The sequence below is a fragment of the Balearica regulorum genome, chromosome 14 (genome assembly GCF_011004875.1).
Source record: "Balearica regulorum gibbericeps isolate bBalReg1 chromosome 14, bBalReg1.pri, whole genome shotgun sequence".
Classification (NCBI taxonomy): domain Eukaryota; kingdom Metazoa; phylum Chordata; class Aves; order Gruiformes; family Gruidae; genus Balearica; species Balearica regulorum.
The window spans coordinates 2,579,656-2,605,101 of NC_046197.1; the positions used below are offsets into that span (position 1 = coordinate 2,579,656).

A 25,446-nucleotide genomic window follows, 5' to 3' on the forward strand; every position below is an offset into this window, starting at 1 on the left:
CAAATGTGATTCTTTCCAAGCAAATAAATTTGCAGTCTGCATCTGTTCATGGGTTTTCACTGAAGATGAGAAAATCATCTCTCCATATGCAAGATACAACCCAGTGCATTAAAAAAAGGCACAGAGCAGTCTTTTCAGATAAATTAAAGCAACTGCAAAAATATTGATGCCTATGAAACATCGAGAGCTTTTGCCTCCTAGGTCTTACCAAAGTTTCTCTGACAAAGAGACATAAAAATAAAATTTAAGTTGAAAAAAAAAAAAAAAAACATTTGACACAGGGGTACTGGGTTCCAGAATAAGATTATTCACTGTTTTTAAGAAATTACAAACTCTCCCTTTCCAAAATACTCTTCAGCAAGCAAACAGCTACTGCAAGCTTTTAACCTGGACTCTGTCCTCATCCACCTTTTAACAACCTAATTTCTTAAAGGTCTGAAAAACTTTTCTGTTAGAAACTACACAGTATAAAACTGTGAGACAACCTAATTTTTTATTTTTCTAAAGCATTCAATAGCATAGCAAAAGTTTCTTCTTAACTTTTTCACTTTTCAGAGAATAGCCAGAACTGCCACTGCAGTGACTACAGGGAGCGGTACAAAGGCAACTTGTGCATAAGCACACTTCAAAGTCTGGGATGAACAAAAAGTCAGCGTGGTGCTAAGTGACATCATTAAAAACGAGCCCCAAGTTGCAGGACAGCCTAGTTTCTTCCAGGGAGGAGCATTAAATCTAAGGATGCCAACGCCAAGCTGCCTTTCCTCAAGAGCAAAGTTAGAGGTCAGAGAGCCAAGGCTACTTTACCCAGCATCGTAAACGTAAGTATTTACAATCTGTAAATTAGGAAGACTTTCATAGTTCACAAATGAATTTAACTTTTTCTTACACTGGTTCCCAAAATGCTGTCTCTTCTCTTATTCTTGTGTGCTGCATTTAAATTGGCTTCTCAATTCCTGAATTAAATTCCTTTAACAAGATTCAGGCAGAGTGCTAGCTAGTTAACAGACTGTTAGTACAGAGCAATTTTGAAAGCTATCTTTGAAACCTATTATTCAACTGAGACAACTGTCATTTTATTATTTTACTGTTACTCAGTTTTCAAAAGGCAGTGAAATACTGACCCCCTTATCCTATGTGAGAAAAATGAGAAGGAAGCCCTTTGGGACACAGCTTTGGAACAGTTTCTCTACAAGATACAGAGCCAGCAGGCAAATCTGATTTTTGTGGTTATTGCACCTTTTGGTCAAATTTGGCTGCCTGGACTTCAGGAACCACAAAGCAAACAATGCGCTGCTGCCAAGAAGGGAACATTTCAAACTCAAATTACCCAAATCACGTGCTTGCATCTCTTTACAGCAACTCAGAGGGCCCATAAACAGCTCTGTGCTGCAGGAGCAAGAACTCCCCATGCTAAGCCAGGGCAGAACCAGCACTGCCACTCCTCCCGTCTAGCCAAAACCTGCAGCAGTTTGGTGTCAAAAAAATATATATATCACAGTCCCCTCTAGTGGCTGGTTGACCAGGAGAGCAGCACGGACTCCTCCAGGTCACAGGACAAAGGGGTACTAAATCCAAGGTGCAAAACTTCTCACTAATTCAGAGGGGGATCTGCTGAGTTACCTAGTGCAGAGCAGGTCTCAATGGGCGTTTCTTCCCATCCTTAGCACGAAAGGAAAGGACACATTCTCATCTCCATCTCAAACACAGGAGCCTGTCAATCACGGCATGATACACAACACAGCTCCATTCTGCACTGCAGCTGTTTTGTCACATTTGATGTCTTGAGTCACTCGGCGGCATTTCTGAGGGTAGTTACGACAAACTCCCTGGCACACTTATCTTCCACTGAGAAGAGGTAGAAGCAATCACTTCTCATCTCACTAAGTGGAACATCTTCTGCTCAGCTCTTACACAATCTTTTATTGTTTCTCTGGGTACCTGCAGTCAAGTTTTCTGCCTGAGAGCAGAATCATATGGGAACTTGCAAACATCCTTCTCCATTCTGGCAGAGAGACACCGAGACATCGCAAGTGCAACCCGCTCCGACCTGTCTTCCTTCACAGTAAATTTGACATCGCATACCACTCCGCAGTGGCTCTCTATCCCCTTGAGACAAGGGCTCTGCAGGAGTTATTCCCCTTCTGTCGAAGCTAAGCATATAGATTAATCCATCTACATTCACAGAAGAGGTTTATAAGCCATCTAGATCATGCTACTCCATAGCTATAGTTACATTTTAGACAGCAAAAGCAATAAACAAGCCTTCAAAAAAGTTGTTGCAGCAGCGTATCATTTCAGCAGAACCTTTTGATGCCAGTCAGAAATATTGTTTAATGCATACTTTCAGGGGAATAGTCTTTCTTGAAAGACAGACTGTTTGGCTGAATAGAGGTTCTGTAAAACTCATTTGCAGCTTGGCATTTTCACACAAGGTAAGGTCAGTAAAAACCACTCTCACATGCCAGTGAGGACAGCCACCCATTGCTTTTCAGACAGCCCGTGGATTCTGAAGGAGCGGGGAGTAAGGGCTCACCCAGCCACAGCGGGAGGGAAGCTCGTGGCCAGAGCAGCACAATTACTCCTTTGTAATTATGCCGATAAACTTGGTGCGTGGACACCACATGCCCACTGAAGAGGTGGCAGAGCTATGGCAGAATAGGCGCTGGTAGTGTTATGCCAGTCAACTTCTGTAAACAAGTTCTAAAAATAATTTTCTAGATAAATTAGGCTTCCAACATGAAGAAGGGAGGTTTCAGACAAGACCTGCTTCAAAGTATTCCCACTACTGCATGAGGAACAGCCGTATCCTGCTGCCAGGGCAGGGCACAGCAGCACCACCTTCCGCCTTCTGTTCTGTCAAACAATGTTAGTTACTTAAAATTCAGAATAAAATAACTTGGAAGTTATATGACGATGGCATTTACACTGAAATGTGGCAGGCCAAAAGTGAAGAATGGATACCTTTGAAAAATTAAAGATTTTCATTGCTGAGACAGCAACTCTGAAGAACTGGACTAGCTTGACGCACCCCAGACTATGGGGCAGTTGCTCACCACAGCCTGTAAGGCTTTAAAGGCTTTTAAAGCCTGTGAGGCTTTAAAAAAAGTGAGAAAAATATATTGAGCAAGAGTCAGAAACTAGTTCTACTGATGGTCGATAAGTCTTATTCTTGAGTAATTTAAATCTGTCAAGTTGCGTGAAAGTATTCCCGAGGAGCCGAGGAGCCACATGGACTCAATTATCAAACACTGCGATACTGAGAGAGCAGAAACACACGAGCCAGGACCTGACTGTTCCCGGGCAGCTGCTGAGTCCAGCACACGCGCCAGCTGATGCCTCAGCGCACGCCCAAGCGCGCAGGAGGAGTTTTTGAAGTTTATTCCTGGTGGCACGTTTCTTGAACAATACCTAGAGATGTTTGCTCCTTGCCATTTAGCATCGACAGGCACAAAACTCTCATGCGAAAACAACGGCAAGAGGACAAGGTTCCCAGGGGATGAACTGATGCTGCTCTTTGCAAATGCACTACCTGTTGGAAAACTAATGACATTTAATGCATTTTCGTTAAGACGGGTCAGTCCCGTTTAAGCTGATCTTCCCACAGACGAGCTTTAGTCTTGAGTAACACCAGTCTGAGCGCCTTTAGGGTTTTATTAGAAGAAGGTGGCAGGGATCAGGTTTGTTGTTACTGTTTTTTATTTGTCTGTTGTTTGCTCTTTACATGCACGCAAGCAGGTTTTCATTCTAAAAGTCTTCACATAAAAGGTCTGTTTATATTCACTGGTATTTTACTGAAAAAAACCCTACAGACTTCAAGCAATGGGTCAAAACGTACAGCCCGACAGTCATGCCACAGTCTCCCTTACTCTGTATCGCCATCTCCAATTAACAAAGCAAGTAAAGGTAACAGCATAATATACTCACATTGTATAGTATCTAAAACTGCACGGGCTATGTAAGAGCAGCTGCTCCCATTTGATAAGCTTACATTTTTAATTATTTAAGTATTAAATTGTGTTTAAATTCATTAAAATAAAATTAAAAAGCAAATTTATTACAGAATTTGCCATTTGTTCAACAGGATTGAAAAATGTGTTTTGCCTAGTCTTGCCTTAATTTCACTAGTGATAATTTAATTTTAATTTGTACCATCTTACCTCAATCAATTTGTTGGCATGTTCACGGAAAACCTGGGCATATTCTTTAACTTCTTTTTCATTCCCATTCTTGGCAGCTTCAATCAATACTAAAAGTGGAACATTTGTTTCCAGAAAAGAGTCTGATACATGGTCCATAACAGCTTTGCGGAGCTAAAATAAAAATAAAAGAATGAGTTATTTTTCAGTAGCGTTCCACTGCTGTTTTCCTTTTACTGTATGAATACGTAAAGCTTAAGTACTTTTGCCGTTGATCCTTTTTCCTTTGTGCGACCAAGGCTTTCCCGGCACTAAGTCTTGTCTATACACTTTTTGCTTCAATTTAAATTAAATCTCCTTAAAAAAATGGATTAGTTATATAAGTGCAAGTCACCAGTTTGGCCACAAATATTGATTTAGCAGCTCATATTGGTTTTGTCTGAGTAAATTTGCTGCTTTCCCTCAGCTGATTAAACAACATGCTGATTTAACTTTTTTATTTTTCTACTAGAATAAAAATATTTTTCAAACTTGATCCATATTCACATTTACTTAAAAAGGGGAATATATTGCTTTAAAAGCCAAACAGACAAAAGACTGATGTTACATAAATGCATTCCTCAAAGAAAGTAAGCTCTCTGAGATGAATACCAGCAGAATTATAAAACATACCTGATTATGTTCAAAATCCATAAAATTTGAGTTGGTTTTTGGGGTTTTGTTTGTTTGCTTGCTTTTAGTGTGTGTTAAATCTTTCTTGCCACAAGGATGATTAAGAATCCAACACCTTTGTTACACAGTTAACAGAGGATTACATTTCCACACCACGCTTCCCTGTGAACTGGGCACTGGAAGCTTCTGGCTTTTAATTCACTAAATACAAGCAGGCAAGCCCACTGGAAACAAATCAACAGATAACACATTTCCAAGAGGGCAAACATGCAGGAATGCACTCGTTTGTCTGAACAAGTATCAACTCTGTATATTAATTACCTGTCTACGCAAGTCTCTGGTCTTTTTGGTCATTTTATCAATCGCAGAGTTTAGTGCATCACTTCTTTCTTTGCGTCCAGCCTGAAAAACAAGAGACAAAGAGGTAAACGGGTATTCAGGGTCTCAAAGTAGAACCAGTATTACTCATTTCAAGTACACTGTCAGCTTCTTTATTTTTTTTGGTAGGTGATTATGCACACTAGCAGTAAAGTCTCCACCTCCCCAATAAAGCGCTCTCCTCCTGGCTGGTATGGTACAGGAACATCTGACATCTTAAGATTTTACCATTAACATTTTTCAGCTTTCTTTCAGAAAAGGATGGTTTCATAAATCTAGACGTCTTTTTGCTCCTCATCAGCCAGAGACCATATTCAATCTCAGAGTTTTTGATTTCCCTTTTTCTCTAGCTCAACCACCCCACAGCTGGCACTGCATCGAGCCCAGACCAGCCCCGCTTCAAGCCTCAAGCTTCCACAGCCTCGGCTGTTGAGATCGCCCGAGGCCAGGGGATCGCACACAACATCTCGCACGCCGTTCGACCCGCAGGTACGAGCATCGTGCGAGCGGTCCACAGGGCCGCGCATCCGATACAACGGTGCTCCTCTGCACACCCTTGTAGCCAGCTATCACAGAAGACTGCCCTTGAGCAGTCAGTCGAAAGCCAAAAATCAATTATCTTAAAAGGTAAAATCCTTCTAAAACTTTTGTCGGGGATGAAATACAACATTGCAAGTGAGTATCCAGGCCCACCCGCCGAGAGCTGGATTTCACCAAGGTTCGACACAGCGAGATTTGCAGTAGCCCCGTTGTTAAGGAGAGGGCAGGGGGCCATGGAGCGGTGGCACCTTCTGGCTTTTTAAGCAGACGCTGGGTGAAAAATACCCCAATTTGATACAAGTTTGGAGTGTTAGATAAAACAACAGTGGCATTCTGGTTTTGCTGAGAGTTTTCTCTGTATAATATAGTTTTTATTAGAGTTTTAAAACACACTTTATGCAACTGCAATCCAATTTCTGAAGTTCTAAGCCACGATCAATATAATTATCCTGTTGAGGAGAAAAACCATTTAGCATCACTAAAGCGAGGGTATGCCAGTGATCAATTCTCCAGATGACAGGCTGGTTTGAAATACCTGGATGGGCAGCCTTGAATCTAAAACACGGAGTCCACTCTACAGCAGAAATAAAAATTAAACAAAATCGAGGGGGAAAAATTAGGATGTTGTAAAGTCATTATAGTTTAATGAATTATTGAAGATTTGTCACCTCCCTGATCAAGTAATTTGATTCTCATCAGAAAAGGTAACTGAAAAGTGACTGAAATGAAAACCAGGAGCTTGTCTGACTATGCCACAGCCTTCGGCAGACCCAGCATTGGCCCATTCTTCACTCCACATTCAAGTATCAAAGCTGAAATCTCTAAATAAAGTGAAGATTAATGCTATGTATTTATTGAATAGTTTACTGTTCCCATGCTTGGCAGACACGAAAACCAAAACACAGTTAGGCTAAAGTCCCCGCTCGGCTTGCATCGAACACGATCGCTCTGTCCCAAGGCACAGCTCCAGGCACACTGGCAGCGGTGGGTGCTGCCTGCACCCCAAGGGCGGCAGTGGGCGATTCACCCAAAAACAGGCACTGCGCAAACTAAAAGTCTGCTTTGAGACATAAACCTGCCATTGCAGCTGCTCATGCTTTCTGCTGCTTTCACACCATTTTACCTATCGCAACGTGACCGTTTTACCGAACCCACGGCACCCCCCTGTACACATGGGCTGTTTTTTCCAGGAATATCTTTAGATCTAAGATATATATTCATCTATTTTGTAGAAAGCCAAACATTCAGCTATTCCGAGAAGTGCCATTTTACTTCTCCCTGGGTGCCCCTACATTACCATTTTAACGCAAAGCAGGAGCACACTTTTGAAACGAGTCCACCCATCGCTTCCATTTTGCCATCCCTGGCTTCACAGCCCAGAACAGCCTCGGCGCACGCAGACCAGATGCCTTTCAGATGACAGGGAAGCCAAGAGATGGTTTCCACTAATGGACATTCGGTTCATGAGATCAGACCACAGCCAGTCCTATGTAAAATGCCCTGAAAAGCAGGCAATGCATGCATTAGAGCCTAAGCAGCACCAATTTCATACTGCTGATCCGCTCCTGTTAAGCCGCACCACGTACTCGCACAAAGAGCTGTATAATCTAAACCCATTAGATTTTAGCAAGGCAGCTCCAGTTTATTTCCACCTTGTTGGCATTCAGAATTTTTAGCACAGAAGCTCGTCAAAAGTATTAACAGAATTTCCTTCTGAAGGTTGCAACATAAAACACCCTGCTAATTTAGCTGCGGTAATTTATCAGTTTATCACATATAGCTACTAACCTGGCTTCTTCGTTAGGGCTGGCGCAGCAGGGCAGAACAGGACAAACACGATGGATGTGGCTACAGAAACCCTGTTGTCATTAACATCTTAAATCATCACAGCCAACTCTACCCCAGAGGTCCTGGCCCAGAGAAAAGGATGACAAGTTTTGCCCATCCTAAGTTTCTTGACCTTTTTTGCATAAAATTAAATTTAAACCACTAACCGTGGGACCAATTGCACCCCATTAGGTCCAAGTGGGGGCAGGTAGTGGGACAGCGTCTGCTGGAGCACATGAGGAGCTGTACGACCGGCAGCTGCACGAACCCTCTGGGGCATGTAAAACCACCGAAGATCATCCCTGAGCACAACAGTCACTTTGTCCAGGCCCCCACACATCTAAGCCCCGTGAATTTTACCCTCTGGTTCCACCCTACAGCTCAACAAGTCCTGTTCGAGCTAGTCTCTCTCTCTCAAGTAATAAATGGTGTTTTAAAGGCTCCAAGTGACAGTTTACCACCTCTAGTTAATTTGTTCCAGTAGCCAGCTACCCTTACTATAAAAAAAAAAGGGGGGGGGAGGAAATTGGTCCTTGTTTCTAGTCCAAACTTTCCTGAGGAGCCAAATAATGACCTGGCAGCACAACACATCCCAGCTATCAGCTTCTCTTATGCATGGGATTAGAAGGTCTCACAATAGCGAAACCTGAATATTCAGACTCCTAATAGATTTTTAAATACTCAACATAAAACTCTGCTGAGGGAATCACAAGCTCTGCAGTCAGGAAGCAGCTAATAGATTCAGTAGATTTAATAGGGTCATGTTGACCATGTCAGTCATTTTGCAGTATGATACCACAGCTCTGTCCAGTATCACGGATAATAAGTTTAGCCACAGTGCAAATTTGCTTTAAATTAAATCAGATCTTTATCAAAGAGGCTAGAATTGGTGTTAAAAATTGCTCGTTTCCCCCACTCTCCGTAATCTCTGCTCTTCCATCATCATTGCTACCCTGCTTGGAAAGCAATACAAGCAGTCACTGTCGCATCCTTGCTGTTCCAGCTCACACAGCCATCCCCACCAGGGTTTGGTTTTAATCACTTAAAGCAAAGAAAGGGGATTTGTATACCGGGGGGCAAGTGGAATCACCGTCTCTGTCACAAAACATTCCCTTTGTGGGCCTGCCATCTGAATTAAACAAAAAAACCCAAAGTGAATCAAGTTTTTACTACAGCTACTGATGTTAAAATCTAACCCCAACTGATTTATAAGGGTAACAGAGCACGGTGGTGGGGTGCACGAATGCTGTCTTAAAGCCACCAGGGTGGTATTACAATGAGGTACTCAGAAAACCATCTTTTTATAGCTAAATATCAAAACCTTTCATTCGTAATCTCAATGGTTCATCATCAGTTTAGGTTAAGCTAAGACCACAGAGCTGCTGAGGGAAACGTGCCTCCTGCGCAGCGCACCCACTCCAGCAGAGCCCAGCATCCCTCCTCCCCAGATCAGCACCCAGATGTGAGCCAGCTGTGCCAGCACTGTGTGACCAAGAGCTACTGCTGCCCTGCCTGCTGCCCAGCACACAATTACCTAAAAAAAACCCCAAACAGATGGTTTGCAGAGAGGTTTCTGTTTCAGGTAATCTGTGAATTGTCTTCTGAGCTGTTTGTACAACAGGCAGCATCGTGGCTAATGATGGTGATTTAATAAGTGAAAAAGGAGTGTTTGGCATACCTTCCTCCGGGCAGGCAGTGACAGAGGAAGTTGTGCGTCAGCGTGCCACCGCTGAGCCGCGCTTCATGGGGAGGCAGGAGATTTAGTGCTCAGATTCAGTTTGTCACATGCTTCATTTTTGCCTTGACACCTAGCCTAATCGCATGCCTACGAAGGATAACCATCCATATCCCTCCATTACCATATTAGGGCTGCAAACAAGTTCCAGATATAATAGTGCTGATTCAAGACCAGGAAGGGCAAGCAGCAAAGTATGACACACATGAATTTCAGCAGTGTTCTCATATCCGAGGTCTGCTGTTGAGGAAGCAGGACTATACACGGTTTTCTTGCAGGAAGAAGTCTCCCACGGTGAGCTCATGAAAGCATGGGGGCTGCACAGCATCGACTAGGAGTCAGCAAGAACCTGAATCAGAACAAAGACGCCTGGGCTCCCCCGCCCACGCAGCCTGCCGTGCCACGCCGCTACCACCCCAACGTCCCTCCCCAGTGCCAGGCTGCAGCCATGGCGGCCCCACGCTCCCCTCAGCGCCCACGCAGAGGGGAAGGCCGGCTCCCGCGGTTGCGCAGGGGCAAAGAGCCATCAAAATGTGCAACCAGTGCCTGGTGCAGAGAGCCGCCAGACAGGGAGGGGACAGTCACCACGCCTCGCCACAGCAGACGTGTGTCCTTTGCTCCCAGGGAGACAGTGACACCCAACGCATGGTGCCCTGTCCCACCCCTCCCATCACCCTTGCCCAAAGGAGCTCTGGGGCTAGGCTGAGGAGCTGGGCACGTCTGTTGACAACGCATCGCCTTGGACGTGCCTTTTTTTCCTCTGTCCACTTCCTGGGGCTCACCGCTAACCCAGCACCACAGTAGCACGTCCGAGTGACGGTACGTGCACGGTGACGCTACAGCCACGCGTCTGTGCTCGTCTCCTTCACCTCACAGCCTTACTCACACAGCATGAAGGCTATCTCTCAGCAAAAAAGCAGCAAATAGTCCTGTGACCCCCCAACGTGCTAACATCCGGCAAAAATTAACGCAATTGTCTCTTTAGGCAGAGAGGTGAGCGGTCTGTTCTCATGGCGTCATGCGCGTGGATTCAAAACCCGGGTGCCCCAGCCTCACCTGCAGCTCTGGGGCTTGCCGTCCTCCAAGCCCACAGCACCAGAAAGTCACGCAGCCCACATCTACATCAAGTAAAATCAGCTTGTTTGTTGTTCTTAATCCACTAGGAAGGCTTCCACAAGATGTCAGCCTAACTAAATGACAACGCTAGCCTCAGGGTGCAATTCTACTTTTCCAGCGCGCGCGTTTAGCGGGAAAACCAGTTCGTTTGGTGCTGGAGGAGCGGGGTAAGGGAGAAGCCCCTGAGAGGGTCATTTGGTCCTAGCAAGCTTACTCCGGAGGCAGATATGCCATTTTCCCTCTCCATGTTGCACGTGATGATTTAGGCCATTACTTGGAAGTGCCCTTTCTGGCAGAAGTTCCCAGATGGCACTCGTACGTGGTTTTCCTCAGCATGCAAGCGAGCTTTCAGTCTCAGCAGAAACGCAATCGCGTGAGTTTTGCAGGCAGCTGGAGTTTATTCCCAGCCTATTACACCTCGACACCCGAGGCAGCTCCCAAGGAACAATGTGAATATAAAGAGAATCAGATGCACGCTTTCTGTATTATTTGTTATTTCATGACAAGTGCACACAAAAACATGTTTCCTAAGAAAAGCGCCCATAAAGTTCGCGTTAACAGTTTCCCAAACAGGAAACTTGCTGGCAAGGTGCTAAATAGCCCTTGTTTGGTTAGGGGCCAAAGAACGGAGAGTTTTAGAAAGGAAGCAACTTACCGTGTTTGAACATTAACTCTTAACTCTGTGCCAAATTACACAATCTTAATGTGGGAGGAACCTACCAACAGATACTGATGCAAAAAAGCAAAACGTTTCCAAAAGACACCTAAATTCAGCCGCCTGGTAATAGCGGAAAGAGGTAGCACAGGAGAGGAGTAACATTTGACCTTACAGCTCTTGTCATTTTATTAATTACAGCCTTTGGAAAGTTGTTTGTAAATGTTGTGTTATCGAATTTGAATGTTATTTAAATTCAAATCAACCCTTCAAATCAGGATTTTGCACCAGAGGAGCTGTGATGGGAAGCACGAGCACAGGTACTTCAGCTCCACCAGACAGCTGGCAACTGACAGCTAGGGCTGGATTTCAGCTTCTCTCCTTCTCCTACAGTGAACATTAAATGTAAAGAAACTCTTTAAATAGGTTTATGGCATTTATTTGCATGTATTTATTTCACTCTAGAGCAAATGTGAAGATATTTACTGAGGCAGACCAATTTAAGAAATGTATCTAGCATTTCCTGATTTGCGTTATCGTTAGTTACTTTCCTGATGGGTTGGGGGTGGGTTTTTTTGTTTTGCTTTGGGTTTTGGATGGGTTTGAGGGTTTCTTTTTGTTTGTTTTTAAAGAGTTCACCTTCTCCATCCCTTTACTTAGCACGTCCCTTCAGTCTGCTCTGGATAGGACAGCCTGCCACAGAAAAGTACCAGCGCAGTCAGCGTTACAGTCGTGACACAGGACAGAGAAGGGAGAAGCAGGCAGAAAACAGCAAGTCTTAATACCTGTAAGGAACCAAAGCTTCACAACAAAGATACTTTCTTTTAGAATCTTCTTTTGACACAATTGTTCATCTTCCTCCATCAGCACGGGAAGTTTGTTATTCGCAGCTCATCCCATATCTTGAGGTTGTGATACTTCGCTGCTACAGAGCAAACATTTTCAAGTGCCTTCTACTATATTATTGCTTTATCTCTCAAGGTGAAAATAAAAAAGCTTATTCAAGTTCCTTGGAGTGGGAAGCTAACACTCCTCTGCCTCATCCACATCGAGTCAAGGCCAGAGCAGCTGCTCCGAAGGCTTTCCTGCACATGCACACAAAAATCCTAAAACCATAAAAAATGAACAGACTTGATTTACATTTACCTTTCAGCACCAGCTGTCCTGGAGGAGAGTTTGCTCCAGTTAAAAGGGCAATGAACTTCTACAACAAGCAGCCATGACAGCACATTTGCCGCCTCCACGCTGTGCGGGCACGCTCTGGCCAGAGACCGGCTCGGCTGTGACAGCACAGACGGCTTTGCAGGGTCACCGTTTCTGCAAATGCAGGTTTCTGAAACTCTAAAACACACGAGATAAAGGGACCTACCCCATAGTGAGATGCTAATGGGAGTAATGTCCCCCCTTTCACAGGGGGCTTATGACACCAGAACACAATCGGTGACTGCAAGGGACCCCTCAAACTGCCTTGAGCCCCGACGGTGAATGCCAACGTCACGACTTCTTCTCCTGCACTCCAGTTCCCAGGAAAAAGCAAGCACAAAAGCCACCGTTTGGGGGGGAAAAAATAGATTTTCTAGTTTCATAACTGCATGCTGTCAAGCTGGATTCCAATTAAATTTTCCCTGTGCCCTAACGCAAGCTTTGCTTTTTCCAGAAATTTCTCATGGCTTGAAACGTTAGCTCCTGTCCTTTGCTCCCGCACTGCGTGCTGTACTTTCTGACACACCACTTCATCTAAACGACTGTTCTCTCCCGTTACCACTTTCACAGGGACCACAGTCGCACACAGTTGTTACGTGTAGCTTTAAGCTGCCAAAACCCTCTCACCTCTGCGAAAAGCTGGTGCTAACCAGCATCCTCTGTTCAAACTGCGTGTACTTTGCATCTAAAAGTTCCTTTTATGCAGCGATATTTAACAGAAACCAGGCAGCAGCTAGCACTAAGGCACTTCCAACCGCAGCTCTGCGCTGGTTTTAACTCCAGCTGAATACAGCCAGCACAGATGTAGGGGGGGGGAAGCGGAGTGGTGCAAGTCTTTCCTATTCCTTCTATCATGGGGACGAAGGACTCCTACCGTTGATTTTTTTTTTTCCCTCCCCTCTCTATCAGTGGTCTTTAACATGATCACAGTATGCACCACAATGCTTTAAAACAGCAAAGCTTCTGGAAAACCCAAACAAAAGGAACGTCACCAGGTGACGTCAGCCTATATACAGCCCTGTGTGGTCGCAGCGCATAAGCAAATCCATTCTTGTACCGCTTCCCTGAAAAGCTTTTCAGTAAATGCACTCATGCTACTACAGGAGCTTCTCTCAGCAATAAGCCACCCATCTGCCATCAACAAGTTAGGACTAAAGGAAGCCACAGCTGCGGAAAAAGAAAACGTGAGCTTCAATTAAACAGCTGAGCAGCCACAGAGGACGAAAACTTGTATTAAGCATTGATTTAAAAATTGCAGACCTGTCAGAGGAGATCAAGCCAGTGATTTCAAAAGGAATATTCCAAGAGAGCATCGTGGATTCAATTTTGCACTAATATCAAAGGACACTAAACCCAGTAAATTATTCAAAGGCTATCTTACGTTAGAGCCTTTTACAGACTCACCGCGTTGAGTCTAAAACTACGACTGAATGCAACCTCCAATGTACTCAAAAGAATGGGTAAGTTCCTGCATTTCTATATACCTTGTATAATGAATGACCGGCTGTGCTTTAAAGGAGCAGTTAGGTGCTAAAGCAAATTTTTCTGCACTGAACCTTATGAAAAAAAAAAAGCCAAACCAGAAATGTTTTCTGATTGTGACCCTGTAATTCTCCGTAATAGAGATAAAGACTCATCCTAAGTGTAATATCCAAGTATTGTGTGTTTCGTAGTAAGTTGTTTCTTGCATTTAGAATTAGCTTGTCGGAAATGCATGGCAATGTTATCTGCAGTGAAATCTTCCATCGTGATGTTCAAAGTGTACTGATAAGGCTATCCTATCTTGTTGTTTTCCTAAATTATATTCTGCAGGCTTACATTTCAAGTGGCCATTAGGGGCTCGTATGCTGGCAGCACTATATGCAATGAGTATGGTTTTAAAAATGCTGCCTGCCTTGGGCATGGCTTGTCCACCAAAATGTCGCTGTGAGAAGCTGCTCTTTTACTGTGACTCTCAGGGGTTTCACTCAGTGCCAAACACCACTGAAAAGGGCTCGCTAGGTTTGTCACTGAGGCACAATTATATTTCTGAACTTGAAAGGGATCAATTTGCAAGCTTCAGTCAACTTACTTGGCTTCACTTAGATCATAATCAAATTGCAACAGTCAGAGAAGATTCTTTTCAAGGACTGTATAAACTTAAGGAATTAGTCTTAAGTTCCAACAAAATCTTTCATTTGCCAAACACAACTTTTAGCCAGCTGCTTAACCTGCAGAATTTGGACCTCTCTTTTAATCAGTTATCCTCTCTGCACCCCGAGCTCTTCTACGGCCTTCGCAAGCTACAGACCTTGCACTTGCGTTCCAACTCCCTGCGGACCATCCCGGTCCGCCTGTTCTGGGACTGTCGTAGCCTGGAGTTCCTGGATTTGAGCACAAACCGCTTGCGAAGTTTGGCTCGCAACGGATTTGCGGGATTAATCAAGCTGAGGGAGCTTCACCTAGAGCACAACCAGCTGACAAAGATTAATTTTGCTCACTTCCTCCGGCTGAGCAGCCTGCACACACTCTTCTTGCAGTGGAACAAAATTAGCAACTTGACATGTGGGATGGAGTGGACCTGGGGCACCTTAGAAAAGCTCGATTTGACTGGAAACGAAATCAAAGCCATCGACCTCACCGTCTTTGAAACTATGCCTAACCTTAAAACCCTCCTAATGGATAACAACAAGCTCACCGTTCTGGATTCCAAGATCCTAAGTTCGCTGACATCCCTCACCACCGTGGGCCTCTCCGGCAATCTGTGGGAATGCAGCCCAAAGATCTGCGCCTTGGCCACATGGCTGAGTGGCTTCCAAGGTCGGTGGGAGCACTCCATCCTCTGCCACAGCCCCGACCACACCCAGGGAGAGGATATTCTGGATGCAGTCTATGGTTTTCAGCTTTGCTGGAATTTATCAACTGTTGTTACGCCCGTGGCTACGACGTACGCAGTTCCGACTACCGAGTACACGAAAAGAATAAGCTCTTCTCATTTCCATATGGGAGACAAAGAGATTCCAACTACAGCAGGCATGGTCGTTACCACCGAAGAACATTTCCCCGAGCCAAACAATGCCATCTTCACTCAGAGGGTAATTACAGGAACAATGGCTTTATTGTTTTCTTTCTTTTTTATCATTTTTATAGTGTTCATCTCCAGGAAGTGCTGCCCTCCCACATTAAGAAGAATTAGGCAGTGCTCAATGATTCAAAACCACAGGCAGCTCCGATCCCAAACACGGCTGCATATGGCAAATATGTCAGACCAAGGACCCTATAACGAATACGAACCCACCCACGAAGGACCCTTCATCATCATCAATGGCTACGGACAGTGCAAGTGTCAGCAGCTGCCGTATAAAGAATGTGAAGTATAATACCTACATGCCATCAAAAATTAAATCAGATAAGTAACCTATTTTAAAATTGTAGGGGACCTACATCAGATTCTAATTTTTACAAATGTTGACATAAAGCCTAATTTTCCAAGCTACTTAATGGAAACATTGTTTATGGAGTGGTGCAGTATTTTTTATTTTTAAGTTTTTTAAAAAATAAATCCATAATATTTTCAGTGTTAAAGAAGCAATGATTACATTAAACTTGCACTCCTAATGTTTAAAAGTCTAAAGAGATGCTCACCTCAAACTATGTAAAATGTTTCATGTTATGTAATTATATGACTGTGTGTAAACATTTATACCCAAGGCTCCATATTCTACTTTTTCTAATGAAAACAGTCCGAGGGGAAGGCTACTGGATATCTGCACAGAGATCTGCGGGGGGGACATACGCTCCGTTTGTTCCACTGCAGCTGTAGGATCCCAAACACTCCAGCTGGCTCCGTTCACTTTAAAGGCAGCCGTGGAGGAAGATTTTCCTCCTCTGATAATTTTACTCCAGTAAAAAAAAAAAAAAAGGGGGGGGGGAATGGATGGGGGAGGGGAAACAAAAAAAAAAAGCGGGGGGGGGGGCGCGCAACAAAAGTCCATGTGGGGATTTAAATGCACTGGGGACCGGTACGTTTATTTGAAATACGGTTTTCCTATCTGCATTCATAGTTTGGCTTGCTTAAAGGGACCTTGCTAAAGCTCGTAAGAGATACAGAAAGGAGCAGTTCACATGGTCACAAATTAGCAGGACGGTCACAAATTAGTAGGAGTACTCTCCAGGCGCTTACCAAGTAGGCAGCGTAGCTTATTTAGGAAAGGTCTGTCCGACGGGATCGATTTGAAATATTAAGTGCACTCAATTCTTATCAGTTGTCTGGTTTGACTTGATGCTGCTTTTCATGAATTCAGGCTAATTACTGACGACTATGAACAAACGGCATTTCAACACCTTTTCATGCGTAAACACCCTTAATGCAAGTTTTTCTTAATTAAAAGTAAATATCAAGGCGAGGTTAAGGAGAAGAGGGAAGGAAGGAAGGACGGAAGGAAGAAGCCTCTCTTTGTCCCCCCGCTGCCCCCCCCCAGCTGAGGCTTCCTCTCGCCTGGAAGCGATTTTCATGCACTAACTCCACTGGTTTCTCTGGAGACAGAATTAGCCCCTGTAATATAAGCTCTCACTTGTCCTCCTCTTGCAAAATTCAAGGTAATTACCAGCTAAAAATAATTAAAAAAAAACCCCAACAAACAAAACCATACCTTCTGATAAGTTAGGAAAATAATTAGTTTATAGAATAGTTCACTGAAAAATGTTTCATTTCTTACTTGATATGGGACAGAATCTAAACTAGTATGCCATTTAAAGAAAATCATATATAAATATATATATGCATATACACGCACCTCATTCTTAAGGAGTAATTTGATTTCTTTAGCCAGAAGTACCATATTGCTATTTATACTATATTATGAAATTATATGTAAATATTTGCAGATCTATGCAGCGACGGTGGTACCCGGGTGCCACGGGGGCGGGGGGGTGTGGGGGGTCTGCAAAAGATTACATTATTTTTAAATCAACTGCTCAGATATCGTAAACATTCTAACCAAAGCTAAAAGGACCAGAGGGATGGAAAAAATTTATATATATATACACATGTATGTATAACTAAAAACCGTGTTGTGTCCAATGCTGCAGTGTTAAACAATTACCAGCACACACCGATGAAGAGAAGAAATTCCTCACAGTGTTGACATACCTTGCACAAATCAGTAATTACAGTATGCTAATTGTGTTGTACTAAACTATTCCGCAAACTTTTTAAAGAGAAAAATCACTGCATAAAAATCTGTTTGCTATTTCACTCTGCTTTTATATATCTGTATTATCACTTAGTGAGGTATTTAGGGTGCAATTATACAACAGTTTGATGTTTTATTGTGAAATGAATTCGTCCAAGGCAATTATAGCAAGATAAGTGTGACTTCTGTTAAGATTTTACATAAAGATTTTTCAATTACTGGTTTTGAAGATATTAATTTGCATCATTTTGCTTTTACATACAGTACCCTTATTATAAAACAAGTATTTTGTTTACTTCTTGGGACTCTGTACTTTAATGGAAGAGATTTGGTGAAGCCTAATGGTTTTCCATAGAGATCCCTTTGAACCCTCGTAACCGTTTATACTGCGATGAGCCGATTTACACCTATTGTAGGAAATCAATTACTGCTTTTAACTGAATACAATAAATCCTGCAGGGCAGGTGGTCAGAGAGCAAATATTCTGTATGATTAAACCCCAGGTGAGCCAGAAGGCCAGACCTAAGCTGATAAATACAAAAATGTATTGGTATCCAAGGGTATTTAGCTGCTTGTAGAAAGACTTGCTTTATTCCTTACCACGAGTAAGTACTTGCAGCTTTTCCCTTACATCCAGGCTTTTGCTTTGCTCCGGGCTGCCTCAGCAGCATCCTGTCCCTGCCCGTACACCTCCCTTACCTCGTGTTAACTACCACGATGGTCCGCACCGTGGGGAACTGGAAAGCAGACACTTTTGGGAATGATTTTCATGTACAGCTGTAGGGTACCAGCAGAGACAAAGTTCCAACTGAACTCATTAGTTATACTGGCAGCCAAATAATCTTGCTGCACTTTCATCAACCATCAGATGTCAATACTGAACTCTGGTGTCCTCAGCTGCATTTGCAAGAAGGAATTCCACCTTTCTCCTCCAGGCCCAGCAGAAACCCTTGCTGCAAGACAGCTGAGAAGTACCACGTCAGTCTTCCACACAGTGACGCGAACCGGCCGCTTGACCAAAGCGCTGAGGTTCCTCCCAAGGAGGTGCTTTCCCAACACCCCAGCTCTGTGCAGAAACCTGCTCCACTTTTATTAACTTAGAATTATGCCCAAGAAGAGTAAAGACAGATGTTCCAGCAGTGCTGGATTTAATCTTCTCCAGCCCAGCCGCTCATACCAATTTTCCAAGCATTAAAGCGCTGTTCCAGTGTCTCTCCAGCAAACGCACCCAGGCGCCAACTTCTCTCCATCACCAGTATCCCCAGTTCCCACTGGTCCTGCAGCGCTGCCTTGCCTTGCAGACAACGAAGCAGGAGGCCAGCAGACACAGCTTAGCACGGCATCGTTCAATTTTACTTTGACTCTCTGTACTACACATTAATACGCAGCCAATCTCCCAAATGCCGTAGTTTATGTCTGCCATTTCCAAAACCATTTGTTGCCAGGTTCCAGGCGTAAGCAAAGCAATTCCGCAAACATTACATTTAGGGTAACAGGTATCATAAAACTCACAGAATGTCAAACACTAGCAGCGAAGTCAACTTGAATTCCCTTAGGAGGGACAGCAAACGGCAGGCAAAGCCATCGCTCTACACAAGGACACAACCAGAGGCTGTTAATTTCTGTTTTGTGTTGTTTTTTTTTTAAAAAAGAAAGTTACTGTCTTCCATTCTCAATTGCTTGTGACTCTTCCAGGCAAGGAGGGTATTGTAATAATTGCGTTACTCAGCAGTCTCCTATTTATTCTGTTTATGGAACAAGAACCACGACGATTTGGTTTAAATTCATGGTGTTTCAGTACGAGCACTGGGTGATGACAAGAAGTTGTTAACATGCTCTCCCCCAAATACCCTCTCTGTTGCACAGCCTCGCTCTCTGCAGATACTAAATGGCATTATAGGCGCTTCACCCCCTCTAGGCACAGCCTCATGCGAGTGTTCAGGGCCTTTCAGAAATGAAAAATTTTTTCTACTGCTCTTGAGATCCTCGTCCCATCCCAAGATCTCCTCCAGCCTCACTGATCTCTAGCCAGCTTCTCCTCCTCCCCACCCTCGTGTCAGTGAAATGCAAACCTAGCAGCACAAGTTCAATTTTTGAGTCATCATACTGGAACAGGTCTGAATTAATGCCTTCCGTTCCCCTCTCGTTAGTCGCTCTGCATTAGATCATCATTTAAATGCACACAGCTAAAAATTACTCGATAAAGAGTAAAATGGGTTAGCGTTTAGTCTCCAGCTGAAGTGTTCCTCTGCACAGAGTTCCCATTTCTTATCAGATGGAAACATAATTAATGCTGCTGTATCAATGTTTGGTTTTGTTTGCTTTTCCCCCCAAGCAGAAATTATCTGATTTTTCAGCGATAAGCCTAGCCTGCATGCAAATCTAATCATCTGAGCTTATGTACTGTTACCCCCCTTAGAAGACAGGGACCTCTTGCTAACACATAAAATCAGAATTATCCAGTGGCTTTAAACCAGGAATCTGCACTACACACTTATTTTTTAATGCGTCTAAGTTAATTTCTGTACTACTTTAATGAAAATAAAGTTGATTTAATTTTGTAATCTGCATAGCTATCAAAATCCATCTGTTCAGACCAATGAAATCTACCCAGAAGCTGAATTTCATCTTTCTTATGAAGTTTTCCATAAAAACGAAAAGTTCAGAGAGGGATACAGTATTTCTCCTCCTCCCAAAAAAAGGAACAAGCAATGAAACAAAAATCAAAGGCAGCTGCGCAGCAGCAGCTCCTCCCTCCTCACGCCTTTCTCCATTGCAAAGAGTCCCATACGCCAGAACTGGTGCCAGGCTTTGTTTTTCAAGCCATCACGCTAGCAGGATGCTTAAAGATTGTTTCAGAGTCATTTGGAAATTCAGCATTTCACATCTTGTATAAAAACCTTTTGAAAGGTATCCTAGGGAAAGGTAACAGAAGTTTTGATGGATCTCACCAAGCCTCAGACAGGGCAAAACACCATGCAGCTTGCGCACCTCTGGTGTAAGCAATGAAAAGCTGCACCTACTATCCTTCAACTGCTCCTTTGTAAAAAAAAAAAAAAAAAAAAAAAAAAACAACAAAAATCACCTCACTCCATTTTTCTTTTTACCATCACAAAAACATTAGTGAGTGAACTATTCTACCAGCTTAGCAAACAGAGATTAAAAAGGAGTCTTAGATGCATTGTATTTAAATTATGTTTAAGGAGCCACTTTCTGGTGGGAGGGGGTATAAGTAATGGAGTAAAACAAAGTGCAGTGTACAGAAAAATTTTGTTATTAAAATTGTGTATACTGTAAAACTGAATTTGCCTCTTTCTTCCTCCCTTTTCAAACAGAGGTGTCATAAACTCATTCTTTCACAACACGTGAAGACCAGTCTACATTCTCTGCAGTTTAAGAGCACATCAGCACCATGCAAAGCAGACCAGTCAGGTTTGGGCCGGTCCATTTGCCAGAGTCACATCAAATACAGTCCCTTCTGGTTTACTACAATGAATGAGCTAGTCTGCATGGGTTCTTCTCAAACAAGATGTCTCTTGACTAGCAAAAATTGGTTGTATAAGCAAGATGAAAGAGTGAAAAACCAAACCAAAGCCAAACCCTCAGCCCTTGAGGCTGCACCCCTGTGAGCACCTGCATCGGAACCAGCACAGGCAGCAGCGTCCTCTCCGCAGCGCTGGCGTGAGCCTCGGTACCACCGGGCAGAGGCTGCCTGCAGGGCTGCTGACACCTGGCCCTAACCCTGGGTGTCCCCCTTGGGTCGCCCGCTAGAACAACCATTGGTCGTGGTGCCAGCGGGGAGCGTGGCGTTTCCAACAGGACCACCTTGCCAAGAATTTAGCAAGGGCAAACAAACCGTATCATTTAGCAATGCCAAATAGCAAGGTATCGCTTCAGCTCTGAACTACAGCCATCTAGAAAGTGTCAGAAATACGTTCCCTGTATAAAAAGTGTTCTTTATATGGGCTATCGCAATGAACATAACATTCAAAATCACAGTGCTTCAATAACATGAGAAAGATTTCTGATTTAGAGAAGTGACAAGTTCACAGACACAACCCAAAAGCCTTGATACAACAGCTGAACAAAAGAACAAGTTTCAGGATGTTCCAAGATGATTACATGCACTGAACTGCCAGCTAAAATCATTTTAGTAACTAAGCCTTAGCTGCATTTACTTTTTTTGCAAAAGGTTTGGCTGGAACAAGTTCTCAAGGGTTTTAAATGTCAGTTGGCTAACTGCCTCTCAAATCCTTCTCATACTTCAAAGCAGCACATGATAAATCTGTTTTCTTAAACTCTCAAAGAGACTAATTTTAAGATAAAAAGCATCTCTCAAATGCAAAACTAGTTGTTTTCACAAGCAAAGGTAAGATACATAAGAGAAAAAACAGTATTCTGAATATACTATGCAAAACCTTAAATCCAATTAAGTTACAAGGAAATGCCAACATCACTAGTAACTTACTTTTAAGTGTAAGCTGTGTTGGGACAACTACCTAAAGATTGAGACTCAAGAATCCGACTGCTGAGGACCGCACAAAATAACAAAAAATTGCAGCACATCTAGGAAAGCACCGGCTCCCTCCTCCGGTGAGTGTACAGGCTAAGGACAGCGTTCATCCACCATAAAACCCTAATGTTAATCTGTTCTTAAGGAAAAAAGCTCTGTGAAATCATCGTTACCTAATCAACAATTTCATTACTGTGAAGATACTACAAAAACAATTTTACTATAATGAATTAAAGCTCTATTAGTCATATTTGACATCAGGAACCACGTGCTCTGAGAGTTATTTTGGAAGAAATTCTTTACGCTGAGGGTGGTGAGGCACTGGCAGAGGCTGCCCAGAGAGGTGGCAGATGCCCCGTCCCTGGAAACATTCGAAGTCAGGCTGGACGGGGCTCTGAGCAACCTGATCTAGTTGAAGATGTCCCTGCTCACTGCAGGGGGTTGGACTAGACGGCCTTTAAAGGTCCCTTCCAACCCAAACCAGTCTGTGAGTCTATGAAACAACTAAAAAATTACTACCGTTGCCTAATTACAAAATGTCACATTTATTTCTGTGACACATGACTAAAGAGGTTTGGTTACTAAGGGCATTCAGCAAACGTTTCTGGGCTGAGGGGGAACCAAAACATTATTTCAGTTGTTTTGCTGATTTTAATCAACAAAGTCCAAGAAATTTGACATTTTTTTTTTCCTTCTTTCTTAGTCTGCTAAATGGACAAGACCAAATAAATATACACAAAAATAATGTGAGACCTTCTGAACTGGCAGCATAACAAACAGCAGCTAGGAGCTGAGCAGTGACCAGAGAATATACCTTGAGTTAAACACAAGGTCTTCTCCCCAGCGTGCACCACAAACACTTCTTCTCCCCAAATACACACACAAAACTAAAGTGGGATTTTCTACTACCAGGACATTTTAAGAACCTAATAAATCTTCCTTTTAAAAACCAAAGTATTTATTTTAAATGCTGTTCAAGTCACTTACCCCTGTTTTCTCCCAGCAGGCTCTGCTACTTGTAGGTTCAATACTCAAACTAGCCAAAGTGCTGTTTCTCTTTTCCACCAATTCTTACCCCTAAAGAGCATGCAGTGCATCCACAGTTTGATACAGGTGCATTATGCTTTATACACGTTTTAAAAAGCAGCCGTGTTTCAGGAAAAGTCTTGAAGTAAGTGGAAAAGGTTCATCCATCAAGAAGGTCCTTAAATAATGAATGGGTCATAATTCTTTACAGTCAAAAGCAATTAATTTTCTGTATTATAATCAGGAGAATAAATCTGAAAAATCCATTCTAATGGCTCTGAATCTGAAGGTAGCATTGCAGCTGAATTTTTAATCTTAAAATACAGGAGCAATGAGGACTTCTGCTGTTTACATATACAATCTTCTACCAAACAGAACAGCTTTACTGCATATTTAATAGGCAGAACGAGTTTTGTGAGACCGCATGAGATTAAAGACAGCACTGGATACAGGAAATGCATTTCAAGTAGAAAGGTCCTTCCAAGATACTTCTCAACTGTATAGCTACAAAAAAAAAAAATCTTGAAATACCATTTATGAAGTGTACAAAACACTGCAGAAAAGCTTACTGCAAAAAGTAGTTTTACTCATGTGTTTGCAAAGAGCTAAAAATATTGAGAAGAGTGTTAATGTGGAATCCAGCTCAACCCTACAGCAAGTATTCTTATTAGGATGCCTTTGCTCTCTTCCCTTTAACTAACTCCTAAATAATCCATGGCATATCCAGAACCTCTGCCTCAAAAGCCATGTGCTGGTAGCTGGGACTATCAGCTTCTGCCCTCAACTAGATTGCTTCAACCCAGATACCACCTTAGTTTTTAATCTTTCAGAGAAGAAAAAATGTAAAATTAATAGAGCTCTTCATAAAGCTAATAATGACACAACCTGTTAGCAGCGAGAGCACGGGGAAGGGGACAGGGACACAGACTACCAGTGCGTTCCCATCTCTAAAGGCACCACAGCACATTTAACTACAGGAAAACACATATTTTTTTTTACACATTCCCCTGCACTGCAGACACTTCCACAAGCTTTGTTAACAATCTCTGCTTTGAGTAAGACCAATTTTAGCTACTCCAGCTGACTCACCTGACCCAGAAGGGTGACACAGTGAACATTCTCAGGACGCACCTATGTTCCTGGCTCGCATCCTTTAAAACTACGAAGTTGGGAAAACCACACAGCGGGCCGTTCTGCAAGCCCCCAGGTCTAACCATATACCTCTCATTTAAAGAGCAAGAGCTATTAAAGCATCATCTATGTTGTCCTCAGGATAAGACAACATGCTTCAGTAAAGACGCAGAACTACTTATTGATCGAGTCTAGCCCTGAAGCATGCCATCCCCAAACGAACAGCAACATCTGCTGTACCAAAGTCTACAGAGACCTAGGATTCACTCCATGCTTCAAATTCTGGTTGGATAATTTAAAGGTTAAGAAAATCCTCCTCAGTCTTTCCAGATAGTCCTGAAAATGGAAATAGCTTCCAGGTAGGACAGACACCTAGCTCAGCACCCGGGGGAGCAGCAGACCACTGCAAAGCAGACCCAGAGGAGCACAGGCAGCCAAGTTTGGTAACTCCTAATGACAGCTGGAAGGTCTATAGGGATCAAGTGTAGATCTTTAGGGTTCAGGGCTTCAAGAATTTAACAGCCACAGGGCAGGCAGGAAGAGAAAGCTATCTCTAGTTTATATTCTTCTCTATGGATGACCGGTTCAACTCTGGGACGCATATTAGCACCGTGGCAGCTGTGGAAATAAGAGCTTTGACTACATGACAGATGCCTTTTGCCTGCAATTAGCATCCAGTCCTAAGACACCAGAAACTTCAAAAAAGGCTGAGGTTAGTCATCTGATTAGGCTGAACTACAGAAAAAAAATACAATAAGCTTTGGCAGCTACTACATCTCTAACATGACACTATGCTCCTGAGCAAAACAAACGTAACAGATACCTTTGACAAGTTCCTATAGTCTATAGCGACAGTTAACTTTTAGGAGATGTCTGTACATCCTTTACTGAAATGACAAGTCGCACGCTGAATGTCCCCCATGTAATGAACTTTTGCCAGTTATTACTTTCTGCCTGTGAGTGGAGACCGAGTCTGTAGACCAGCTAAAATATGTCAGTCCCTTGGCTGAGGGACATCTGCCACCCATAGTTAAAATAATTAAATACCCACATAGTCCACTGTGTAACACAATGTAACAATGAAATCAGGACTAAGGCATTTCAGCTGTTTACAGACCACACGTGCAACTTCTAAATACCTTCTGTGCTGGGAACTGCAGAACAAGTTGCAATGCCTCTTCTGCTCCGTTTTGGATTTCTCAGCGCTGCAGGTATTTACTGACAAATCTCAAACTTGGAGAAAACCACCACTTTGTTCCAAATCTGAGAAGCGTTTAGGGAGTGAACTCAAAGCTCTTGCTCCCACGCTGCAGAGATGCACCCTTACCCGCAGGGACCAG

General features: G+C 43.2%; 2 protein-coding genes across 3 annotated transcripts in view; one reads left to right on the forward strand and one right to left on the reverse strand.

The window, feature by feature from the left end:
- Window positions 1-25,446, reverse strand: part of CTNNA1 (catenin alpha 1) — a 119,192-nt gene that overhangs the window by 43,134 nt on the left and 50,612 nt on the right. For both annotated transcript variants that reach the window (XM_075766725.1, XM_075766723.1), the window contains exons 8-9: window positions 5,130-5,210; window positions 4,158-4,310 (exon numbers count right to left, since the gene is read on the reverse strand). In XM_075766725.1, coding sequence (XP_075622840.1) covers window positions 4,158-4,310; window positions 5,130-5,210 — 234 coding nt within the window. The remainder of the gene's footprint in view (window positions 1-4,157; window positions 4,311-5,129; window positions 5,211-25,446) is intronic.
- LRRTM2 (leucine rich repeat transmembrane neuronal 2) lies at window positions 13,289-16,163 on the forward strand. Its single transcript, XM_010308822.2, has 2 exons — window positions 13,289-13,722; window positions 14,075-16,163. Exons 1-2 carry the CDS (start codon window positions 13,719-13,721, stop codon window positions 15,619-15,621), a joined length of 1,551 nt encoding a protein of 516 aa, XP_010307124.2. The 5' UTR covers window positions 13,289-13,718; the 3' UTR covers window positions 15,622-16,163.